Source organism: Phocoena sinus, chromosome 7, assembly GCF_008692025.1.
Source record: "Phocoena sinus isolate mPhoSin1 chromosome 7, mPhoSin1.pri, whole genome shotgun sequence".
In the NCBI taxonomy this organism is placed as follows: Eukaryota; Metazoa; Chordata; class Mammalia; order Artiodactyla; family Phocoenidae; genus Phocoena; species Phocoena sinus.
Window position 1 is genome coordinate 32,914,569 of NC_045769.1, and position 22,013 is coordinate 32,936,581.

The following is a 22,013-nucleotide window of genomic DNA, read 5'->3' on the forward strand; positions in this document are numbered from 1 at the left end:
AAAGACTACTAAAACCCTAGAGAGCAAAAAACAAGGGCCTTTCTTTGGCTTTGGACAGTGTAAATTCAAGAGATGTTGGGATATATGTGAGGATAAAATAAACGAAAGCATTAGCTTTGGCAGATAGAAGGATTGCAGAATTCTTTTTTTTTGCCTTTTTTCCATGGTGTCTTTTGTATTTTCCCATTTTTTTTCTTGTGAACAGATTATTTTTATTATTAAGAAAAAAAATCCTGTGTACTATTTTTTAAAAAGAACACTATTAAAAAAGAAGAATTTAGGGCTTCCCTGGTGGCACAGTGGTTGAGGGTCCACCTGCCGATGCAGGGGACACGGGTTCGTGCCCCGGTCTGGGAAGATCCCACATGCCGTGGAGTAGCTGGGCCCGTGAGCCGTGGCCGGCCGCTGAGCCTGCGCGTCCGGAGCCTGCACTCCGCAACGGGAGAGGCCACAACAGTGAGAGGCCCACGTACCGCAAAAAAAAAAAAAAAAAAAAAAGAAAAGAAAAGAAAAGAAAAAAGTATTTATAAGATATGCCCATGAACTGAATGACATGCGAACTGGAGACAGGGCACTGTATGTGTGAGGGAAACAGAATGATTCAAAGATAATTCATAAGATCAATCTGAATGCAAGAAGAGCAGTTGCAGGATCAAAATAAAATAATTGAAAGAAGGAAGTTTTACTTCTAAGCAAAAGTCTGAGATATAAAATGAACAGCAAATCAGTGACTTAAAATTTCCTACCTGTGTCACTCCTGATGCTTTGAATAACTCCTGTGGTGATCTGGTTCCATAACTATTTGGAGAATGAAGTGACAACAGTCTGCTATATACTTTGTTCCTAACCTATTTAAAAAAAAAGCACTTTATGGGTTAAAAATTGATCAAGACAAACGAGGATTATGGCTTTATTAACAGATTTATTGAGATATAATTCATGTACCATAAAATTCACCCTTTAAAATACACAATTCAGTGGGCTTTTTTTAATATTCACAGAGTTGTGCAACCATTCACATTATCTAACTCTGGAACATTTCCATCATCCTCAAAAGAAACTACATACTCACTAGCCATCACTCCCCAATTTCCACTCCCTTCCATCCCCTGACAACAATTAAACTACTTTCCATCACTATGGATTTGCCAATTCTGAACATTTCATATAAATAGAGGATTGTGGTTTTAACTTCTCTATTTTACAAGGCTTAACGAAATTATGACATGTTTTTTTTTAGAACTTTATAGTATATAATGGAATAATCTTCAGATATTGAATCAAAAAACTACTTCACTTCTAGTTCAAATTTAGTTCTGTCATTTATTAATCATCTTGGCAAATCAATTAATTTACTGAGTCTCATTTGTATATTACATATAATAATCTCTACCCTTACAGTTTTGTGAATTACTCAGGTTTATGCAAATGTAAAGAAATAAAATTAATCTTTGAACTTCAGTTTCCTCATCTATAAAAAAAGGAATGGAATTTGCCATATCTAATCTGAATGTTGTTATGAAGTTTAGATACCACATACAAATGTGCTTTTAAAACTATTTACAGATTAGGAACCAAGATGGCGGAGGAGAAGGACATGCTCTCACTCCCTCTTGTGAGAACACCAGAATCACAACTAGCTGCTGGACAGTCATCGACAGGAAGACACTGGAACTCACCAAAAAATATACCCCACATCCAAAGACAAAGGAGAAGCCACAATGAGACAGTAGGAGGGGTGCAATCACAGTAAAATCAAATCCCATAACTGCTGGGTGGGTGACTCACAGACTGGAGAACACTTATACCACAGAAGTCCACCCACTGGAGTGAAGGTTCTGAGCCCCACGTCAGGTTCCCAACTTGGGGGTCCGGCAATGGGAGGAGGAATTCCGAGAGAATCAGATTTTGAAGGATAGTGGGATTTGATGGCAGGACTTCAACAGGACTGGAAGAAAGAGACTCCACTCTTGGAGGGCACACACAAAGTAGTGTGTGCATCGGGACCCAGGGGAAGGAGCAGTGACCTCAGGGGAGACTTAACCAGAACTACCTGCTAATGTTGGACGGTCTCCTGCAGAGGGAGGGGGTGGATGTGACTCACCGTGGGGACAAGGACACTGGCAGCAGAAGTTCTGGGAAGTACTCCTTGGCGTGAGCCCTCCCAGAGTCCGCCATTAGCCCCAGCAAAGAGCCCAGGAAGGCTCCAGTGTTGGGTTGCCTCAGGCCAAACAACCAACAGGGGGAGAACGCAGCCCCACCCATCAGCAGTCAAGCAGATTAAAGTTTTCCTGAGCTCTGCCCACCAGAGCAACAGTCAGCTCTACCCACCACCAGTTCCTCCCATCAGGGAACTTGCACAAGCCTCTGAGATAGCCTCATCCACCAGAGGGCAGACAGCAGAAGAAGAACTACAATCCTGCAGCCTGTGGAACAAAAGCCACGTTCACAGAAAGATAGACAAGATGAAAAGGCAGAGGGCTATGTACCAGATGAAGGAACAAGATAAAACCCCAGAAAAACAACTAAATGAAGTGGAGATAGGCAACCTTCCAGAAAAAGAATTCAGAACAATGATAGTGAAGATGATCCAGGACCTTGGAAAAAGGCAAAGATAGAGAAGATGCAAGAAATGGTTAACAAAGACCTAGAAGAATTCAAGAACAAACAGACAGAGATGAACAATACAATAACTGAAATGAAAACTACACTAGAAGGAATCAATAGCAGAAGAGCCGAAGCAAAAAAATGGGTAAGTGACCTGGAAGACAGAATGGTGGAATTCACTGCTGCGGAACAGAAAAAAGAAAAAACAATGAAAAGAAATGAAGACAGCCTAAGAGACCTCTGGGACAACATTAAACACAACAACATTCTCATTATAGGGGTCCCAGAAGGAAAAGAGAGAGAGAAAGGACCAGAGAAAATATTTGAAGACATTATACTCAAAAACTTCCCTAACATGTGAAAGGAAATAGCCACCCAAGTCCAGGAAGCACAGAGAGTCCCATACAGGATAAACCCAAGGAGAAACACACCGAGACACACAGTAATCAAACTGGCAAAAATTAAAGACAAAAAAATTACTGAAAGCAGCAAGGGAAAAACGACAACATACAGGGGAACTCCCATAAGGTTAACAGCTGATTTCTCAGCACAAACTCTACAAGCCAGAAGAGAATGGCATGATATACTTAAAGTGATGAATGGAAAGAACCTACAACCAAGATTACTCTACCCGGCAAGGATCTCATTCAGATTTGATGGAGAAATTAAAACCTTTACAGACAAGCAAAAGCTAAGAGAATTCAGCACCACCAAACCAGCTCTACAACAAATGCTAAAGGACCTTCTCTAAGTGGGAAACACAAGAGAAGAAAAGGACCTACAAAAACAAACCCAAAACAATTAAGAAAATGGTCATAGGAACATACATATGGATAATTACCTTAAACGTGAATGGATTAAATGCTCCAACCAAAAGACACAGACTGGTTGAATGGATACAAAAACAAGACCCATCTATATGCTGTCTACAAGAGACCCACTTCAGACTTAGGGACACGTACAGACTGAAAGTGAGGGGATGGCAAAAGATATTCCATGCAAATGGAAATCAAAAGAAAGCTGGAGTAGCAATACTCATATCAGATAAAATAGACTTTAAAATAAAGAATGTTACAAGAGACAAGGAAGGACACTACATAATGATCAAGGGATCAATCCAAGAAGAAGATATAACAATTACAAATATATATGCACCCAACATAGGAGCACCTCAATACATAAGGCAACTGCTAACAGCTATAAAACAGGAAATCAACAGTAACACATTAATAGTGGGGGACTTTAACACATCACTATACCAATGCACAGATCATCCAAAATGAAAATAAACAAGGAAACACAAGCTTTAAATAACACAAAAGACCAGATAGATTTAATTGATATTTATAGGACATTCCATCCAGAAACAGCAGATTACACTTTCTTCTCAAGTGCACACGGAACATTCTCCAGGACAGATCACATCGTGGGTCACAAATCAAGCCACAGTAAATTTAAGAAAACTGAAATCATATCAAGCAATTTTTTGGACCACAATGCTATGAGATGAGAAAAGAATCACAGGGAAAAAAACCTAAAAAACACAATCACATGGAGGCTAAACAATACGTTACTAAATAACGAAGAGATCACTGATGAAATCAAAGAGGAAATCAGACAATACCTAGAGACAAATGGCAATGAAAACACGACGACCCAAAACCTATGGGATGCAGCAAAAGCAGTTCTAAGAGGGAAGTTTATAGCTATACAACCTACCTCAAGAAACAAGAAAAATCTCAAATAAACAATCTAACCTTACAACTGAAGGAAATAGAGAAAGACAAACAAACAAAACCCAAAGTTAGCAGAAGGAAAGAAATCATAAAGATCAGAGCAGAAATAAATGAAATAGAAACAAACAAAACAATAGCAAAGATCAATAAAACTAAAAGCTGGTTCTTTGAGAAGATAAACAAAATTGATAAACCATTAGGCAGACTCATCAAGAAAAAGAGGCAGAGGACTCAAATCAATAAAATTAGAAATGAAATAGGAGAAGTTACAACAGACACCACAGAAATATAAAGCATCCTAACAGACTACAATAAGCAACTCTATGCCAATAAAATGGACAACCTGGAAGAAATGGACAAATTCTTAGAAAGGTATAACCTTCCAAGACTGAATCAGGAAGAAATAGAAAATATGAACAGACCAATCACAAGTAATGAAATTGAAACTGTGATTAAAAATCTCCCAACAAACAAAAGTCCAGGACCAGATGGCTTCACTGGTGAATTCTATCAAACATTTAGAGAAGAGTTAACACCTATCCTTCTCAAACTCATCCAAAAATCTGTGGAGGAAGGAACACTCCCAAACCCATTCTATGCAGCCATCATCACCCTGATACCAAAACCAGACAAAGATACCACAAAAAAAGAAAATTACAGACCAATATCACTGATGAATATACATGCAAAAATCATCAAGAAAATACTAGCAAACTGAATCCAACAACACATTAAAAGGATCAGACACCATGATCAAGTGGGATTTATCCCAGGGATGCAAGGATTCTTCAATATACGTAAATCAATCAATGTGGTAAACCATATTAACAAATTAAGGAATAAAAACCATATGATCATCTCAATAGATGCAGAAAAAGCTTTTGACAAAATTCAACACCCATTTATGATAAAAACTCTCCAGAAATGGGCATAGAGGGAACCTACCTCAACAGAATAAAGACCATATACGACAAACCCACAGAAAACATCATTCTCAATGGTGAAAAACGGAAAGCATTTCCTCTAAGATCAGGAACAAGACAAGGATGTCCCCTATCACCACTATTATTCAACATAGTTTTGGAAGTCCTAGCCACGGCAATCAGAGAAGAAAAAGAAATAAAAGGAATCCAAATTGGAAAAGAAGAAGTAAAATGTCACTGTTTGCAGGTGACATGATACTATACATAGAGAATCCTAAAGATGCCACCAGAAAACTACTAGAGCTAACCAATGAATCTGGTAAAGTTGCAGGATACAAAATTAATGCACAGAAATCTCTTGCATTCCTATATACTAATGATGAAAAATCTGAAAGAGAAATTAAGGAAACACTCTCATTTACCATTGCAACAAAAAGAATAAAATATCTAGGAATAAACCTACCTAAAGAGACAAAAGACCTGGATGCAGAAAACTATAAGACACTGATGAAAGAAATTAAAGATGATACCAACAGATGGAGAGATATACCATGTTCTTGGATTGGAAGAAACAATATTGTGAAAATGACTATACTACCCAAAGCAATCTACAGGTTCAACGCAATCCCTATCAAATTACCAATGGCATTTTTGATGGAACTAGAACAAAAAATCTTAAAATTTGTATGGAGACACAAAAGACCCCGAATAGCCAAAGCAGTCTTGAGGGAAAAAAACGGAGCTGGAGGAATCAGACTCCCTGACTTCAGACTATACTACAAAATTACAGTAATCAAGAAAATATGGTACTGGCACAAGAACAGAAACATAGATCAATGGAACACGATAGAAAGCCCAGAGATAAACCCACGTACCTATGCTCAACTAATCTATGACAAAGGAGGCAAGGATATACAATGGAGAAAAGACAGTCTCTTCAATAAGTGGTGCTGGGAAAACTGGACAGCTACATGTAAAAGAATGAAATTAGAACACTCCTTAACACCATACACAAAAATAAATTCAAAATGGATTCAAGACCTAAATGTAAGACCGGACACTATAAAACTGTTCGAGGAAAACATAGGAAGAACACTCTTTGACATAAATCACAGCAAGATCTTTTTTGATCTACCTTCTAGAGTAATGGAAATAAAAACAAAAATAAACAAATGGGGCCTAATGAAACTTAAAAGCTTTTGCACAGCAAAGGAAACCATAAACAAGACGAAAAGACAGCCCTCAGAATGGGAGAAAATATTTGCAAATGAATGAACGGACAAAGGATTAATCTCCAAAATATATAAACAGCTCATGCAGCTCAATATGATAAAAACAAACAACGCAATCCAAAAATGGGCAGAAGACCTAAACAGACATTTCTCCAAAGAAGACAAACGGATGGCCAAGAGGCACATGAAAAGTTGCTCAACATCACTAATTATTAGAGAAATGCAAATCAAAAATACAATGAGGTATCACCTCACACCAGTTACAATGGGCATCATCAGAAAATCTACAAACAACAAATGCTGGAGAGGGTGTGGAGAAACGGGAACCCTCTTGCACTGTTGGTGGGAATGTAAATTGATACAGCCACTATGGAGAATAGTATGGAGGTTCCTTAAAACACTAAAAATAGAATTACCATATGACCCACCAATATACTGGGCATATACCCAGAGAAAACCATAATTCAAAAAGACCCATGCACCCCAATGTTCATTGTAGCACTATTTACAATAGCCAGGTCATGGAAGCAACCTAAATGCCCATTGACAGACAAATGAATAAAGAAGATGTGGTACATATATACAATGGAATATTACTCAGCCATAAAAAGGAATGAAAGTGTGTCATTTGTAGAGATGTGGATGGATCTAGAGACTGTAATACAGAGTGAAGTAAGTCAGAAAAACAAATATCAAATATTAATGCATATATGTGGAACCTAGAAAAATGGTACAGATGAACCGGTTTGCAGGGCAGAAATTGAGACACAGATAGAGAACAAACGTATGGACACCAAGGGGGGAAAGCCGCAGGGGGGTTGGGGATGGTGGTGTGATGAATTGGGCGATTGGGATTGACATGTATACACTGATGTGTATAAAACTGATGGCTAATAAGGATGTGCTGTATAAAAAAGTAAATAAAATAAAATTAAAAAAAAAAAAAAGAAAGCAGAGAGCTAGCTCTTTCTCTCTCTCTCATCCTCTCTCTCCTTCTCCCTCTCTGCCCACCATGTAAGGATACAGCATCTGTTAACCAGGAAGAAGGTGTTCACCAAGAACCTGACTGCACTGGAATCCTGCTCTTGAACTTCCAGCTTTCAGTCCAGAACTAAGAGAAATAAGTATTTGTTGTTTAAGACATCCAGTCTATGGTAATTTTGTCATAGCAATCTGGATGAACTGTGTCAGTGCAGTTGACCTCATTTTCCAATTCGATGATCTGTTTTGGGCTTCACTCTATTGATACATGTCATTAGACCTTACAGATCAACCCCTAAAACTCTCCCGTACGTATCATCCAGGACACTACTCTCCAGGTCTTACATCACTCTCTGATCATCCTTCTCAGTCTCTCACCAACTCCTTTTCCTTTACCTGCTCCTTAAACTGACGATGGGGTCCACTATCATCTACTCCTTTTCTTGTTCTGTTCTGCTCATGAGGTGATATTATTTTCTGTCATAATTTCATCTGTTACCCATATGCTCCTGATTCCAGATCTATATTTACCACCCTAACGTCTACCTTACACTTATATTTCCAACTGGAGATATTTGTCATTTCTCCCTGGATACCCTTCTAGCATCTTATATCTATCAATAAGAATCGAACTTATTATGCCCCGAATCCACCAAAAGAATGAAATAAATGGAACAAAATAAAGACATACCACTAGGTCTAAAAACAAACAGACAAACAAAAAACTATTTACAAAAGCATAGTATTCAATAGGAGTGTGCTTGGTTTACTTACATAAAATAGCTTTCTAAAAAACACATACATTGTATTTTCCTATGGGGGAAAATTTATTTTTAATAGTAAAAAATTATCTTTTTGTAAAAATAGAAAAATGCTCTTTAAATGTCTGAATCAAATCATCTACAAATAAACCTGGAACTCACAAATGAACAGAAACTTAGTTATTCACTATGCTAATCCAGGTCATCTGAGAAGCAAATGCTAAGACAGAATTGAACATGCAGGATTTTATTAGGAGAGATGACAGTGAGAGAAAATGGAGAGAAAGCTAGGCAAGGTGGAGAGAGCTATCAGACTGTGATACAAGTCTGACCTCAAGTATATGACAGAGGGAAGGAAGGCTGGGGGCAAGTAACGGGTCAAAGGTTACAGAGCTAGTGGTGGAATGATCTTCGATCCACGTAACCTGGCTTCAGTGGCAATCTCTTAACCACTTACACTATGTAAGAATTTACTCTATTACTAGAAAAAAATGTTCCATTATTCTTCCTGATTACACAGGCTCCACTATTGTTGAATTGAACCCAACCTAATTTCATAAATCCAGTTATATCATATATATTGCATATTATTTCACAACTGGATACTGTGAGACACCTATTAGCTGACACTCAATATTCTATTGACTTCTTTATCTACCTATATATAAAAACTGAAAACAAATATCCTCCAAACACTTGCACATAAATTCCAACAAAAATGCATATACTGGTTAGTCCCAAAGGTATGTATTTTTTTTTCTCTAATATATATTTTGACTCGATGAAAGAGTAGAGTTGTGAAGTTTCACTACAGCTCACTAGTTGGAAAATAATTTCAAGCTAACAGTCTGGGGCTTCCAGAAAGTTAGCATCTTACATACCTCTTTTTTGAAATTGAGAAAGTAGTTGGATTGGTCAACATGAAAAATCTCAAGGGCTGACCTCCTTAAGTTGTACCGTCGTAGGTGAATCTCTCGAACTTGAGAGTGAGGCCACTTGAAATCAAAGCCTACTCCTGAAAACAGAAACAATCTTGTGACTGGGGTACCACAAAAAGTTACTCATGCTATGCAGAAAATATCTCCTAGTTCCTGACAAAAGTAGCACTATGGAAAAGGAATTCAGTTTCTGTATGATGAAAACCATTTGTTAAATTTATTGGATGTTTAATTTGACTATTTTAAAATTCTATAGCTTTTCTACTTCCTTTCCATTGGAATAGACAATAACTCTGAATATTATATCTTAGAAACAGTTTTCCTTTTCTCTTTATGTTGGCAGCTTAGATTTAAATATCTTTTTATTTTCAGATAAAGGATTAGGTGAAAAGCCTCTAGGAACAAGTGTACATATAAATAAAAGTAAAATTGTACTTTATAACTTCAGTTTATAGCAATCCCCTCTAGCCAAACCTTTTCAAAAACATTAATAAAAAGGAAGCATTCCCTTCAGGACATTGTTGATAATAAATTTAATTCCGTACTGACTTTCCATGTCTTCTTTTACATGGTAGACTACAATTCTACAGTCCCACCTTATCGCTTTCTTCTCATTAATGATTGATAAACTGGATACTTAACTATTGAACAACAGAAATTATTCCCCCAGAACTCCTCACCGTCCTCTTTTTCAATGCTGCCATCATAGAAGTAAATGTGTTGAGTAGTGATTTCTAATCTGCCAGGAATTATGGCAATTATTGTAATGAGTTCACAGTCTTCCAACAACACCAATTTTTCTTTTTGATCCTGTTCTTCTTTCTCATTACTGTAAAAACAAAAACCAACCAAACAAACAACATCCAACAATGTATTCTGTGTAAATGGAAAAGAACATCATATTCAAATACGAATCTCGTGTCTGTAAAGTCACTATCCAAGAAAGAGTACTTGAATTTTCTACAAAAACCATTCCACTGCATATTAAATTACTTAAATATGTCCAAATATACTTATTACCCAATAACTAAGTTTCAAAAAACATATGTTTTACATTTCAATTGCATATGACCCATTAAAATGAAATATAGCGAATCTTCAATACTACTGCTAGAGGATGGTTCAAACATGCAGCAATACTGGTCATGTTTTTTAGTTATATTTGGCAGACATGAATTGACCCAGGGAATAAATGAATTGACCCAGGGAATAAATGAATCTGTGAATAAAGGACTGTATCATTAGTGGTGTTCCATAAATAATTATTAGAAGTATTATGATTGATTCTTAAACTGTAGAATGAGATGTTTCAAGAGCAACAAAAGCTAGAGCATCATCATCATACCATCCCCTGATAGTGTAAATGGAGATAATACTAGGAGCCACTGTTGCCACACCATACTTAAAGTGAAGTCATCTCATATTTGGAGGAATGTTATCAAGTATGCTTTTTGGAGGAAATAACTGGGAAGGGACAGTCTTCTGGTGGCCTAGTTGACTTTTAACTGCCAAGTACAGAGATGAGAACTCCTATGACTCATGGTATGTTATTCAAGTATATCCTTCAAGCCAGCTGCTCTCTGGCCCTAGATATTTCACATTTGCCTCATTTCCAGGATAGCAATGACTAAATCTAATTTTGTTTCCAATGGATTTTGATGAGAAGCTCTACAAGTATCACCAACCTAACTGGGACTATTGCAACCATTAAAGCTAAGCTTAAAATAAAAAACTGAAAATGTTTTCCTAAACAGTGAAATTCCAATATTCACAGTGATGAAATAGAGAAAAAAGTGACCTGAGAGAGTAAATAGTCTAAAGGTTATTTCTATTCTATGAAACAAAGAGTTTTGGCTTTTCATTTGAAAATGAATGAGACTGACATCCACTGAATTCACTAGTCCTTGAAGAAAGAAAATAAAATCCCATTAAAAGGCTGACTAAAAAAATCTACCAAAACCAAAGACAGCTCCCTAGATAACTACCCCATCCAGTTCCCTGAAAATAATCAAGGACATATTTAAAAATTACTAAAATTATATTAACCAAAAAACCTGCTTATGCCAACAAAGGATATTATTGAACCTGGTCAATTTTTTCTTTTAATAAATGTATTTATTTATTTATTCATTTATTTTTGGCTGCATTGGGTCTTCACTGCTGTGCATGGGCTTTCTCTAGTTGCGGTGAGTGGAGGCTACTCTTCGTTGCAGTGTGTGGGCTTCCCATTGCGGTGGTTTCTCTTGTTGTGGAGCACAGACTCTAGGCGTGTGGGCTTCAGTAGTTGTGGCACGTGGGTTCAGTACTTGTGGCTCACGAGCTCTAGAGCGCAGGCTCAGTAGCTGTGGCACACGGGCTTAGCTGCTCCACGTCACGTGGGATCTTCCCAGACCAGGGATTGAACCTGTGCCCCCTGCATTGGCAGGTGGATTCTTAACCACTGTGCCACCAGGGAAGTCCCATGAACCTGGTCAATTTATAGTATTAAAATAAGTTCTGAGAATTATTTGCCATGTGTTGTTTATAACCCAAACAAAGTGATGTCCAGAATAAATTATATACTTGAGACTTAGCTACTCATTCTTGGCTGAATGTGAGGCTTTACGATCATAACAAGTAAAAGTCAGGGCAGATGTGTAAATCATCAAATTTGAATGCATTCTCTAAACCACATACAGATCCACTGGCAAAGAGTGGCAGTCATACTGATCAAGGGGTTTAAACACAAAAAACAAACTAATCACTGGCTGACCACTAAGCTATGCTGATCCAGGGGCAACCCCTAGTAAGCAAGGCTTTAAAAATAAAACAAAACAAAACAAAAACCCAGTAAGTACAGATATCAGTGGCATTCACTGCAGGTAAAACAGACTCCACAGACTTAATCTAGAAAAGTCACTACTAAACAAACAAAAATACAACAACAACAACCAGCATCAAGGGAGGAGATTAGAAACCAAAGTTGGTATAATTTATCTAAAATGTATGGTTTTCACAAAAATTACAAGACATAGGAAGGAACAGGAAAATACGGGCCATAAACTGAAAAGCAGTAAAAAGAAACTGTCTCTGGGGGACCTCAGATGCTCAACTTAGTAGACAAAGACTTCAAGGTAGCTATCATAAAAATACATGAAAAGAACTAAAGGAAACTATGTTTAAAGAACCAAAGTGCATTACAGCAAAAAAGCCTAGTCAAATAGAGTATTATTGATACAGAGATAGAAATTATATATACATTTTAAAAAGGAACCAAATGAGAAATTCTGAAATTGAAAAGCACAAGGACTCAACAGCATATTTGAACTTGCAGGAGAAAAAAGCAGGGCTCTTGAAGACAGATCAAAAGAAATTGTCCAATCTGAAGAACACAAAGAAAGAAGAATCAAGCAGAATGAAAGAACCTCAAAGGGTCACCATCAAGCAAAACAACATATGTGCAAAGGGAGACCCAGAAGGAGAGAACAGAGAAAAACGGCCAAAATATATTTGAAAAAATAATGTTAGCAACTTCTCAAATATGAAAATAATTAATCTACACATCCAAGAAGCTCAATGAACTCTAAACAAGATAAACACAAAGATATCCAAACATGGTCCTAAAGCCAAGGTACTAAAAGCCAAGGACAAAAAGAATAACCTAAAAGCACCACAATACAGGACACAATAGAAAAGGTTAATAGCACATTTCTCATCAGAAACAAAAGGTAGTGAAAACCAGAAGGTAGTGGAAAGACATATTCAAAATGGTGAAAGGAAAAAACTGTCAATCAAGAATTCTGTATCTGGCAAAACTATCTTCAAAAGAAAAAGCAATGATGCTGGGGCAACTAGAATCACATGCAAAAGAACTAATATGGACCCCTACATCACACCACATACAAAAGTTAACTCAAAATGGATCAAAGACCTAACGTAAGAGATAAAATATAAAACTCTTAGAAAAAAATAGATGAAAGGAAATTCATCAAAATTTTTTGTACATCGAAAGATACCAACAGAAAGTAAAAAAAAAACAATTCAGGGCTTCCCTGGTGGCACAGTGGTTGAGAGTCCGCCTGCCGATGCAGGGGACATGGGTTTGTGCCCCGGTCTGGGAAGATCCCACATGCCGCGGAGCGGCTGGGCCCGTGAGCCATGGTCGCTGGGCCTGCGCGTCTGGAGCCTGTGCTCCGCAACGGGAGATGCCACAACAGTGAGAGGCCCGCGTACCACCAAAAAAAAAAAACAAACCACAATTTAGTGGAAGAACATTTTTGTAAATCCTGTATCTAATAAGGGACTTGTTGCTAAAATATGTAAAGAACACTTACAACTCAATAACTAAAAGACAACGCAATTAAAAAATAGGCAAAGGATCTGCATAAAGATTTCTCCAAAAAAGACATATAAATGGCCAAGAAATACATAAAAAGATGTTCAGCATCATTAGTCATTAGGGAAATGCAAATTAAAATCACAAGATACCACCTCTAACATTCTAGGATGGTATCATAAATTTAAAAAACAACAACAGAGAATAATAGAAGTTGGGGTAGATTTGGAGAAATTAGAACTTTCATACATTGCTGAGGGAATGTAAAATGGTACAGTCATTATGAAAAGTTTCACAATTCCTTAAAAGGTTAAACATAGAATTAACACATGATCAGCAAATCCACTCCTAGTGTTTCTTTTTATACCCAAGATAAATGAAAACATAAGTTGATAGAAAAATGTGTACATGTGACTTCCCTGGTGGCGCAGTGGTTGAGAGCCCGCCTGCTGATGCATGGGACACGGGTTCGTGCCCCGGTCCGGGAAGATCCCACATGCTGCGGAGTGGCTGGGCCCGTGAGCCATGGCCGCTGAGCCTGCGCATCCGGAGCCTGTGCTCCACAACGGGAGAAGCCACGACAGTGAGAGGCCCGCGTACCAAAAAAAAAAATGTGTACATGAATATTCAAGGCAGTATTATTCATAATAGCCAAAAAAAAAAAAAAAGAAACTACGTAAATGTCCATCAACTGCTGAACGGATAAACAAAAACTGTATATCCATATAATGGAATATTATTCAGCCACAAAAACAAATGGATGGAAACATTAAACTGAATGAAAAAAGCCAGACATAAAAAACAACATATTGAATGAAATACATGAAATGTTCAAAATAGGCAAATCCATAGAGAAAGAAAGCCAATTAGTGGTTGCTAGAGGATGTGAGGAGAGAAAATTGGGACTGACTGTTGAAAGGTATAAGATCTCCTTTTGGGGTGATGGAAATGTTCTTGGACTAGATAGTGATGATGTTGCACAACTCTGTGAATATACTAAAAAAACACTGAACTGTGCACTTTAAAATAGTCAATTTTACGTTAAGTGAATCTCAATTTTCAAAAAATATATCTCAATTTTTTAAAAAGTAGTCAAAAATGGAGACAAAATAAAAATCTCAACAGATAATAAAAGACTAAGAGAATTTGTGGCTTATAGACCTTCCTTACAAGGAATACTGAAGGAAGTCCTTCAGGCTTAAAAGGAAATGGCACCAGATGGTAATCTGAATGTACACCAAGAAATGAAGTGTATAAGTAGGTAAATATGCAGGGAAATATAAAGGAAAGCATAATTACATAGTTTTTTCTTCTCTTAACTGATTTAAAGACAAGTGCATAAAACAGTAACTGCATTAAACTGTACTGTTGGGCTTAAAACATATACAGGTTTAATATGTATGGTAACAAAGGAGAGATGAGAAAATGAGTATGTTTTATATTTGTTTAGGGGAAGTTTTTAAACTACAAATTCAAAATTTTAAAATATATCTAAGGCTATTTTTTCCCGGGAGAGGTTTGATAATTCATATCTTTCAAGGAATTTGTCCATTTCATTTAAATTGTCAAATTTATTGGCATAAAGTTGCCATTTCCTTTTTTTTTTTTAATGATGTCTGGAATTTTTTTTTAATATTTATTTATTTGTTTAGGCTGCGCTTGGTCTTAGTTGCCGCACACGGAATCGTCACTGAGGCATGCAGGATCTTTAGTTGCGGCATGTGGGATCTTTCAGTTGCAGAATGTGGACTTAGCTGCGGCATGTGGACTCTTTAAGTTGCAGCATGCGAACTCTTATAGTTGCGGCATGCACGCAGGATCTAGTTCCCTGACCAGGGATCAAATCCAGGCACCTTGCATTGGGAGTGCGGAGTCTTACCCACTGGACCACCAGGGAAGTCCCTATCATTTCCTTTTAATTATTTTAATGTATTTCTTTTCAATCATTTTAGTATTTGTAATGTTATCTCCTCTCTCATTCTTGATACTGGTAATTTATGTTGTCTTTACTTCCTAACCAATCTGGCTGGAGGTTTATTGCTTGGTTACCTGATTTTTAATAACCAACTTTTGTTTTCTTTGATCTTTCTTTTTGTTTTTTGGTTTTATCTTTCATGGACTTCTGCTTTTATCTTTATAATTTCTTCCTTTTGCTTAAAAGTTTATATTTCACACTGTACTTTCCATATAAATACCTCAGCTGTATCCCATAAATTTGATACATTTTCATTATCATTCAGCTCAAAATATTTTCTAGTTTCAAGGTCCAGCTCCAAATCAACCCAGTCCTAAGAAGCCTTCTTCAATAGTTTCAGTTAACACTAATAGACTCCTAACAGCTGATATATAGTATCAATTGTTGGATTCTGGGAATGCATAGTATTAGAATTTCAAGCAAATATTTTCCACAATTTTACAATCCCATTTCTCAGAATAAAATAATTTTAAATTCTTTCAAGTACTTATACATACATATTTACTCTGGCTGTTATTTCCTCTTCAGGAAGATCTAATTTATCCTCCTCCATATCACTAACTTTTACTTGTTTCACTACTTCCAAAAGCAGTGAATCACTGGAAGGCTGCAAGTGCTGGATACCTGTTTAAACATAAAATGCTTGTTAAACACAAAGTAGGAAAATCATATCACACTCCTTCTGTAATTTCTGACTGTTAATTATATGAATAATGTGTATAATAAGTAAGGTACTTGAAATTTTCTAAGATAAGCGACTTACTACAGAGAAGTTTTTATACATGATTTAGAGTTATCTATGGTGCTTGCCTGTGATTTTTTAAAATAATTATACATATAATACAAGGAATAAATGTTTTAAAAGATGGTATTTATATTTAATGATGGTATTATTTCAGAAACAGACCAAGTAATCTCTCTAATCATATTTACTTCTAAAGCATACTACTAAGTAAGTTAAAGAATTATTCTCACTACATTAATTCAAAGGAATTATTTTTACTGTGTATTTGAACTACAGAAATATTAAGAAAGAATGTGACAAATTATTTTTAACTGCAAGATAATACAAAGACCAAAAGCTGAAGTGTTCCTTTCTATTGTGCATGGAATTTAATAGATAATTCTGATACATATATATGCAACAAATGTCATGAACTATGCATTAATGTAAGAAGGCAGAGCTAGTGTAATGGAAAGAAGATGGGCTGTGAAATGGTAAACCTAAATTCAAATTCTATTCTGCCATTTATTAATCATATGACCCCTCTGAATCTATGTTTTTGCAACTGTGAAATGGAGATACATCACATCACACATAAAATAAATAAATGGTAGCTATTCTTATTGCACATTCATCTCTCAATTATCTGGTGGCATAAGAATAGTAATAAAAATATATGCATAATGTGTAGGTAGGACTGGAAAAAATGTATATGTTTAACTATGAATAAAGACATTTCATGTGTATAATAAAAACAATTCATGCTAAATAACAAAACACTGTAAAGATGACAAAACCTCCCTTAATTTCTCAAATGGTATCCTTGCTCTGACATACAAAATGAATTAACCTAATGTACAGCTGCATTTCTCTTTTATAAATCTGCTTTGATCACATACAAGTCTAGATAATCTGATACAAATAGAAATATACTGATGAAAATACTTATAAACAAATATATGGAGTAGGTAAAACATTCTGCAGTTAATTCTGAAGTAAACTTCAAGGAACTTTAAACAGTTTTAAAGACTGAGGCCACTGGTTTTATACTACTATCAATTTCACTTACTTTCATTCATTCATTCATTCATTCATTTAGCCATGCTGTGCGGCTTGTGGAGTCTTAGGTCCCTGACCAGGGATCGAACCCAGGCCCTCGGCAATAAAAGTGCAGAGTCCTAACCACTGGACTGCCAGGGAATTCCCCCAATTTCACTTTGAAATGTATGATTTTTTTCTTCTGTACAATTTTATTATCATCATTATACTTGGGATAATTTTGAAAACTAGGTAAGGAAAGGAACAGAGATGGAAAAAGAGAAAGGACACTGGTTTTCCCGGACTTAAAACAACTGAGACCAAGAAGAAGAAACATAAAATTATACCTGTATACATGTGTAAGAGGGTTGAAGAAGGAGGGAAAGGGACAGGGAATTTCCTGGAGTGGGATTTATTGGCAAAAATGAAGAAAAAATAGAGAACACTCTTCCTTAAATATTACTAAATTGAAGTCATTCACCAAAAGATGTTTTCTGCGTGGTAAGTATAAAATTTTAAGAGGTAGAGAAAGTATAATAGTCTCAGGACATATACTGGGAGGACAAGCTATACACACTGACCGTTCCTGTATAAGACACTCTTTGTACCATGGACAAGGCCATTATTTTACATTAAGGGAAATCACTTACTGTGTCTGATTTATTTCAGAATATAAGACTCTAAATGGCAGGTATCATAGCTCTCAATTTTATGGCATTTACTGTACTGGCCAATATATTAAGGCAATTTTAAAAAGTAAGATTAAAATACTGGTACTCATTTCATCTATAACTTAGTCACTAAACATAAGGTGCACAGATGCTCAGTCAGATGGCTATAAAGGAAGGGCTTCATAAGAATTTTAGAAACTCTTTAAAATCTGTTTTGATATACTGCAAGGTTATGCATTTTTAAGCACTTTTTTCTAGAAAAAAGGCATTGGCCCATCTAGACACTAAATGTCTGGAGTTCTATACGAAGAACAGGTCATAGAAGAAAGGCCTAAAGAGCTGCTAAGAATTCTAAATATTGAATATATTTAACATTAAACTCAGTTTTGGTAAGCAAAAGGCTAAGGTTAAAGGACCATGTTTTACTATACCATAATGGAGATAGAGATGATACATTTCACATCAACTACAGTATAATTTTATGAGTTTAAATTACATTTTTCCTTGAAAAACTGCAATCAATTGAAATAGGAAGTCATTTTAGATTTAGGCCAAAGGCAACATACACAACCACTTAAATATCAATTATAAAATGTCACCCTTCTCGCATGATTAAATAATTTTGAAAAAATGAAAACAATAAACAATCCCCACCAACACCCTCATTATCTTCAATAAATAATTAAACAGCCATTGAAACTCACCTAGATTATCTCTCAAAGCACTAGCTTCATCATGGGTTTTGAAGTTATAATTTGGCACCAATTTAAGTCTCATGCGGGAATAATTTTCTACGTTAGCTAGTTTCCAGTGACGTGGATTTTGTTTCCTATGAATATTCATAAGTAAACAAATAAAACTATTTCGCTTAAAATTACAAAGACTGGTTATTGAAATAGAGTATCAGGTACTTTACATTTTTTTGGCACCATTTTATAAAAACATTCACTTTCCTTATCTCATTTGACCCAAACAACCCCAAGAAAAAAACCAATGTTATTATGCATATCAACAGTATATACCTGAGGAATCTAAGACAGGCCCAAGATGCCATGTGATTTACAGGTACAGGAATAAGATTTGAACATAAATCTTCAGACTTACAGCTTGATATATTTTACTCTTTCACTGTTACAAGGAAGTTCTTAACTAGCTATTTAGGAGTTTATTCCAAATACAGTTTTCAAAATAAAATAATAAGTTTAGTACAAATAAAGATAATATAATTGCAAATGGATCAAAGATCTAAATATAAGAGTTAAAGCTCTTAGAGGAAACAATAGGAGTAAGTCTTCATGACCCTGGATTTGGGAATGGTTTCTTAGATAAGATATCAATAACATAAGCAACAAAAGAAAGAAACAGATAAACTGGACTTCAAAATTCAAAGCTTTTGTGCATCAAAGGCCACTATGGAGAAAGTGAAAAGACAACCTACATATTTATAGACAATATATCCAATAAGGGTCTATTATTGAAAAAAAAAACCTCTTACAGTTCAACCACAAGAAGTCAAACAATCCAATTTAAAAATGGGCAAAAGACTTGAATAGACATTTTTTTAAAGAAGATATACAAATGGCCAACAAGTACCTGAAAAGATACTCAATGTCATTAGTCATTAGGGAATTGCAATGAAATCATAAGATACCACTGCACACCCACTAGGATGACCATAATTAAAAAAAAAAAGACAAGTCTTGGTAAGGTTGTAGAGAAACTGAAACCCTCAAACATTGCTGATAGGAATGTAAAATGATGCAGCTGCTGTTAAAAACCGTTTGGCAATTCCTCAGTAAGTTAAACACAGAATTACCATATGACCCAGTAATTCTTCCAGTACATAAGCAAAAGAATTAGAAACAGGTGTTGAAACAAACACTTATCCGCAGATGTTTACAGCAGTACTATTCACAACAGCCACAAGGAAAGCAACACGATGTCCATCATCCATTCCACACAATGGAATATTATTCAGCCATAAAAAGGAAAGAAAGTAATGATACATGCTACAACATAGTGAAAATACTAAGCTAAATGAAAGAAGCTGGGCACAAAAGGTCACATACTGAATGACTTCATTTATATGAAATACCCAGAATAGGCAAATCCATAGAGACAGAGAGCAGATTGGTGGTTGCCAGTGGTTGGGGGAAGGGATAATAGCTAGTGACTGCTTAATGGGTCCAGGGTTTCTTTTTCAGGTGATGAAAATGTTCTGAAGCTGGACAGTGGTGATTATTACACAACATGAGGAATGTACTTAATGCCACTAAATTGTACATTTTAAAATGGTTAAAATAGCAAATTTTATATTAAGTGTATTTTACCACAGTAAAAAAGGGCTGTTAAAAAATGTGTGTGTGTATAAAATATAATTCAGCAAAACAGAAGTGACTTAGGATCAAATAAAGAAATTGTAAAATATTCAAATACACATCGTCACTAACCCTAGCTCAAAGAGGTGGTATCAGGAAGACAGAAGTAAATGGAATCAAAACAAATTCTATGTCACAGGTTAAGAGTAAAGGAAATAACTCCATGGTGAAAAACATATACACACAAAGCTCTACACATACCGAACTTATAATCCATAAAAGGCAAGCAAATTAGTTAAAAGTAATCTTTTAAAAATTGAACATTTTAAAAATTGGATTGGAGAGGTCACTGATTCATAAAGTTCTAGATCAGAGCTCTAAAGAAAAAAGGGTATTTAATGAATGATAGACACCTACCTTTCAGCCCAAGGTCCCCTTTCACATGTAAGATAGAGCTTTATTGCCTTCCAGCGTCTCAGAGTGGCTAACTGTGGACTGCTAAGTTGTTTAAGCATATTATTATACCTCAAGTTCTCTTGCCGTGCTTTTCGATTAAATGGCTCCACAAAAAACTCCTGAAAGAAACAGCAATAAATAATAGCACTGAATCATATATTTAGAGGTATATTTAAAATTTAATGCCATAATTTTAAACATCTGACCCAATAAAATCAAGCAATGAAAGAAAGAAGCTGGTAACCAACAAGATTTTCTTATTCCATTAGAATCATTTCTTTAATATAATTCTAGCTATAATCTACTTGTATTTTTTAAAACTTAAGAAAGTAACTAACCAACAATAAACATGTGAAGAACTTCAAAAATGTAAAGTGTCTCAACATAAGATTTTAAATCTCAGAATTATTAACCTTATACCATCAAGTAAAATGATTTTCTTTTGAGATCTTTTGATTAATGAGGCATTTGGAATGTGACTCAAGTTTAAATAAAGTAAAAGGAAGAGTAACCACATTCCACTCTACTGTTGATGGCCTGAAAGGCAATGCCAAAGACAAAAGAAATCTATAGGGGCAAATCTCTCACAATGAAAAATTCCATCACTTAAGAGTGCTACTCTCTGAACAGCATCCTAGCTAGCAAATGAATTCACATACCTATTCAAGTTTTCAGGATAAAATAGATTCTGATAATAAGTTCTACCAAGATATAACTCTAAGCCCTGAAATTAAAAATTTTAAGTTTTCAAAAAGACAAGAGGTAAGCCTGGCTTATCTAACTCACACTGACATTCATTTATGAGGAAATATTAGGGACTAAAATAGTATTTAACTTGTTTCAAACAAATAACACTGAATCACATTAAAATGAATAGTTAAAGACATTGATTTAAGAGACACCTTTTAGGGACTTCTCTGGTGGCGCAGTGGTTAAGAATCCACCTGCCAATGCAGGGGACACGGGTTTGGTCCCTGGTCCAGGAAGATCCCACATGCCACAAAGCAACTAAGCTTGTGAGCCACAACTACCGAGCCTGCACTCTGGAGCCCGCCACAACTACAGAAGCCTGTGCACCCTACGAGCCCTGCTGCAACTACTGAGCCCATGTGCTGCAACTACTGAGCCTGCATGCTGCAACTACTGAAGCCCGTGCACCTAGATCCCGTTCTCCACAACAAGAGAAGCCACTGCAGTGAGAAGCCCAGGTACCACAACGAAGAGTAGCCCCCGCTCGCAGCAACTAGAGAAAGCCCACGCACAGCTATGAAGACCCAACACAGCCAAAAAAAAAAAAAAGACATCTTTTAAAGAGGCAGTACAGACGTGTGTGGCTAT

At 36.0% G+C, this 22,013-nt stretch overlaps 1 protein-coding gene across 1 annotated transcript in view; it reads right to left on the reverse strand.

Moving 5' to 3' along the window:
- The window catches only part of NBEAL1 (neurobeachin like 1), a 188,425-nt gene that overhangs the window by 45,958 nt on the left and 120,454 nt on the right, over positions 1-22,013 (reverse strand). The window contains exons 34-39 of the mRNA XM_032637277.1: positions 20,637-20,794; positions 18,606-18,730; positions 15,966-16,092; positions 9,859-10,007; positions 9,122-9,255; positions 747-848 (exon numbers count right to left, since the gene is read on the reverse strand). Of these exons, the coding sequence (XP_032493168.1) occupies positions 747-848; positions 9,122-9,255; positions 9,859-10,007; positions 15,966-16,092; positions 18,606-18,730; positions 20,637-20,794 (795 nt within the window). The remainder of the gene's footprint in view (positions 1-746; positions 849-9,121; positions 9,256-9,858; positions 10,008-15,965; positions 16,093-18,605; positions 18,731-20,636; positions 20,795-22,013) is intronic.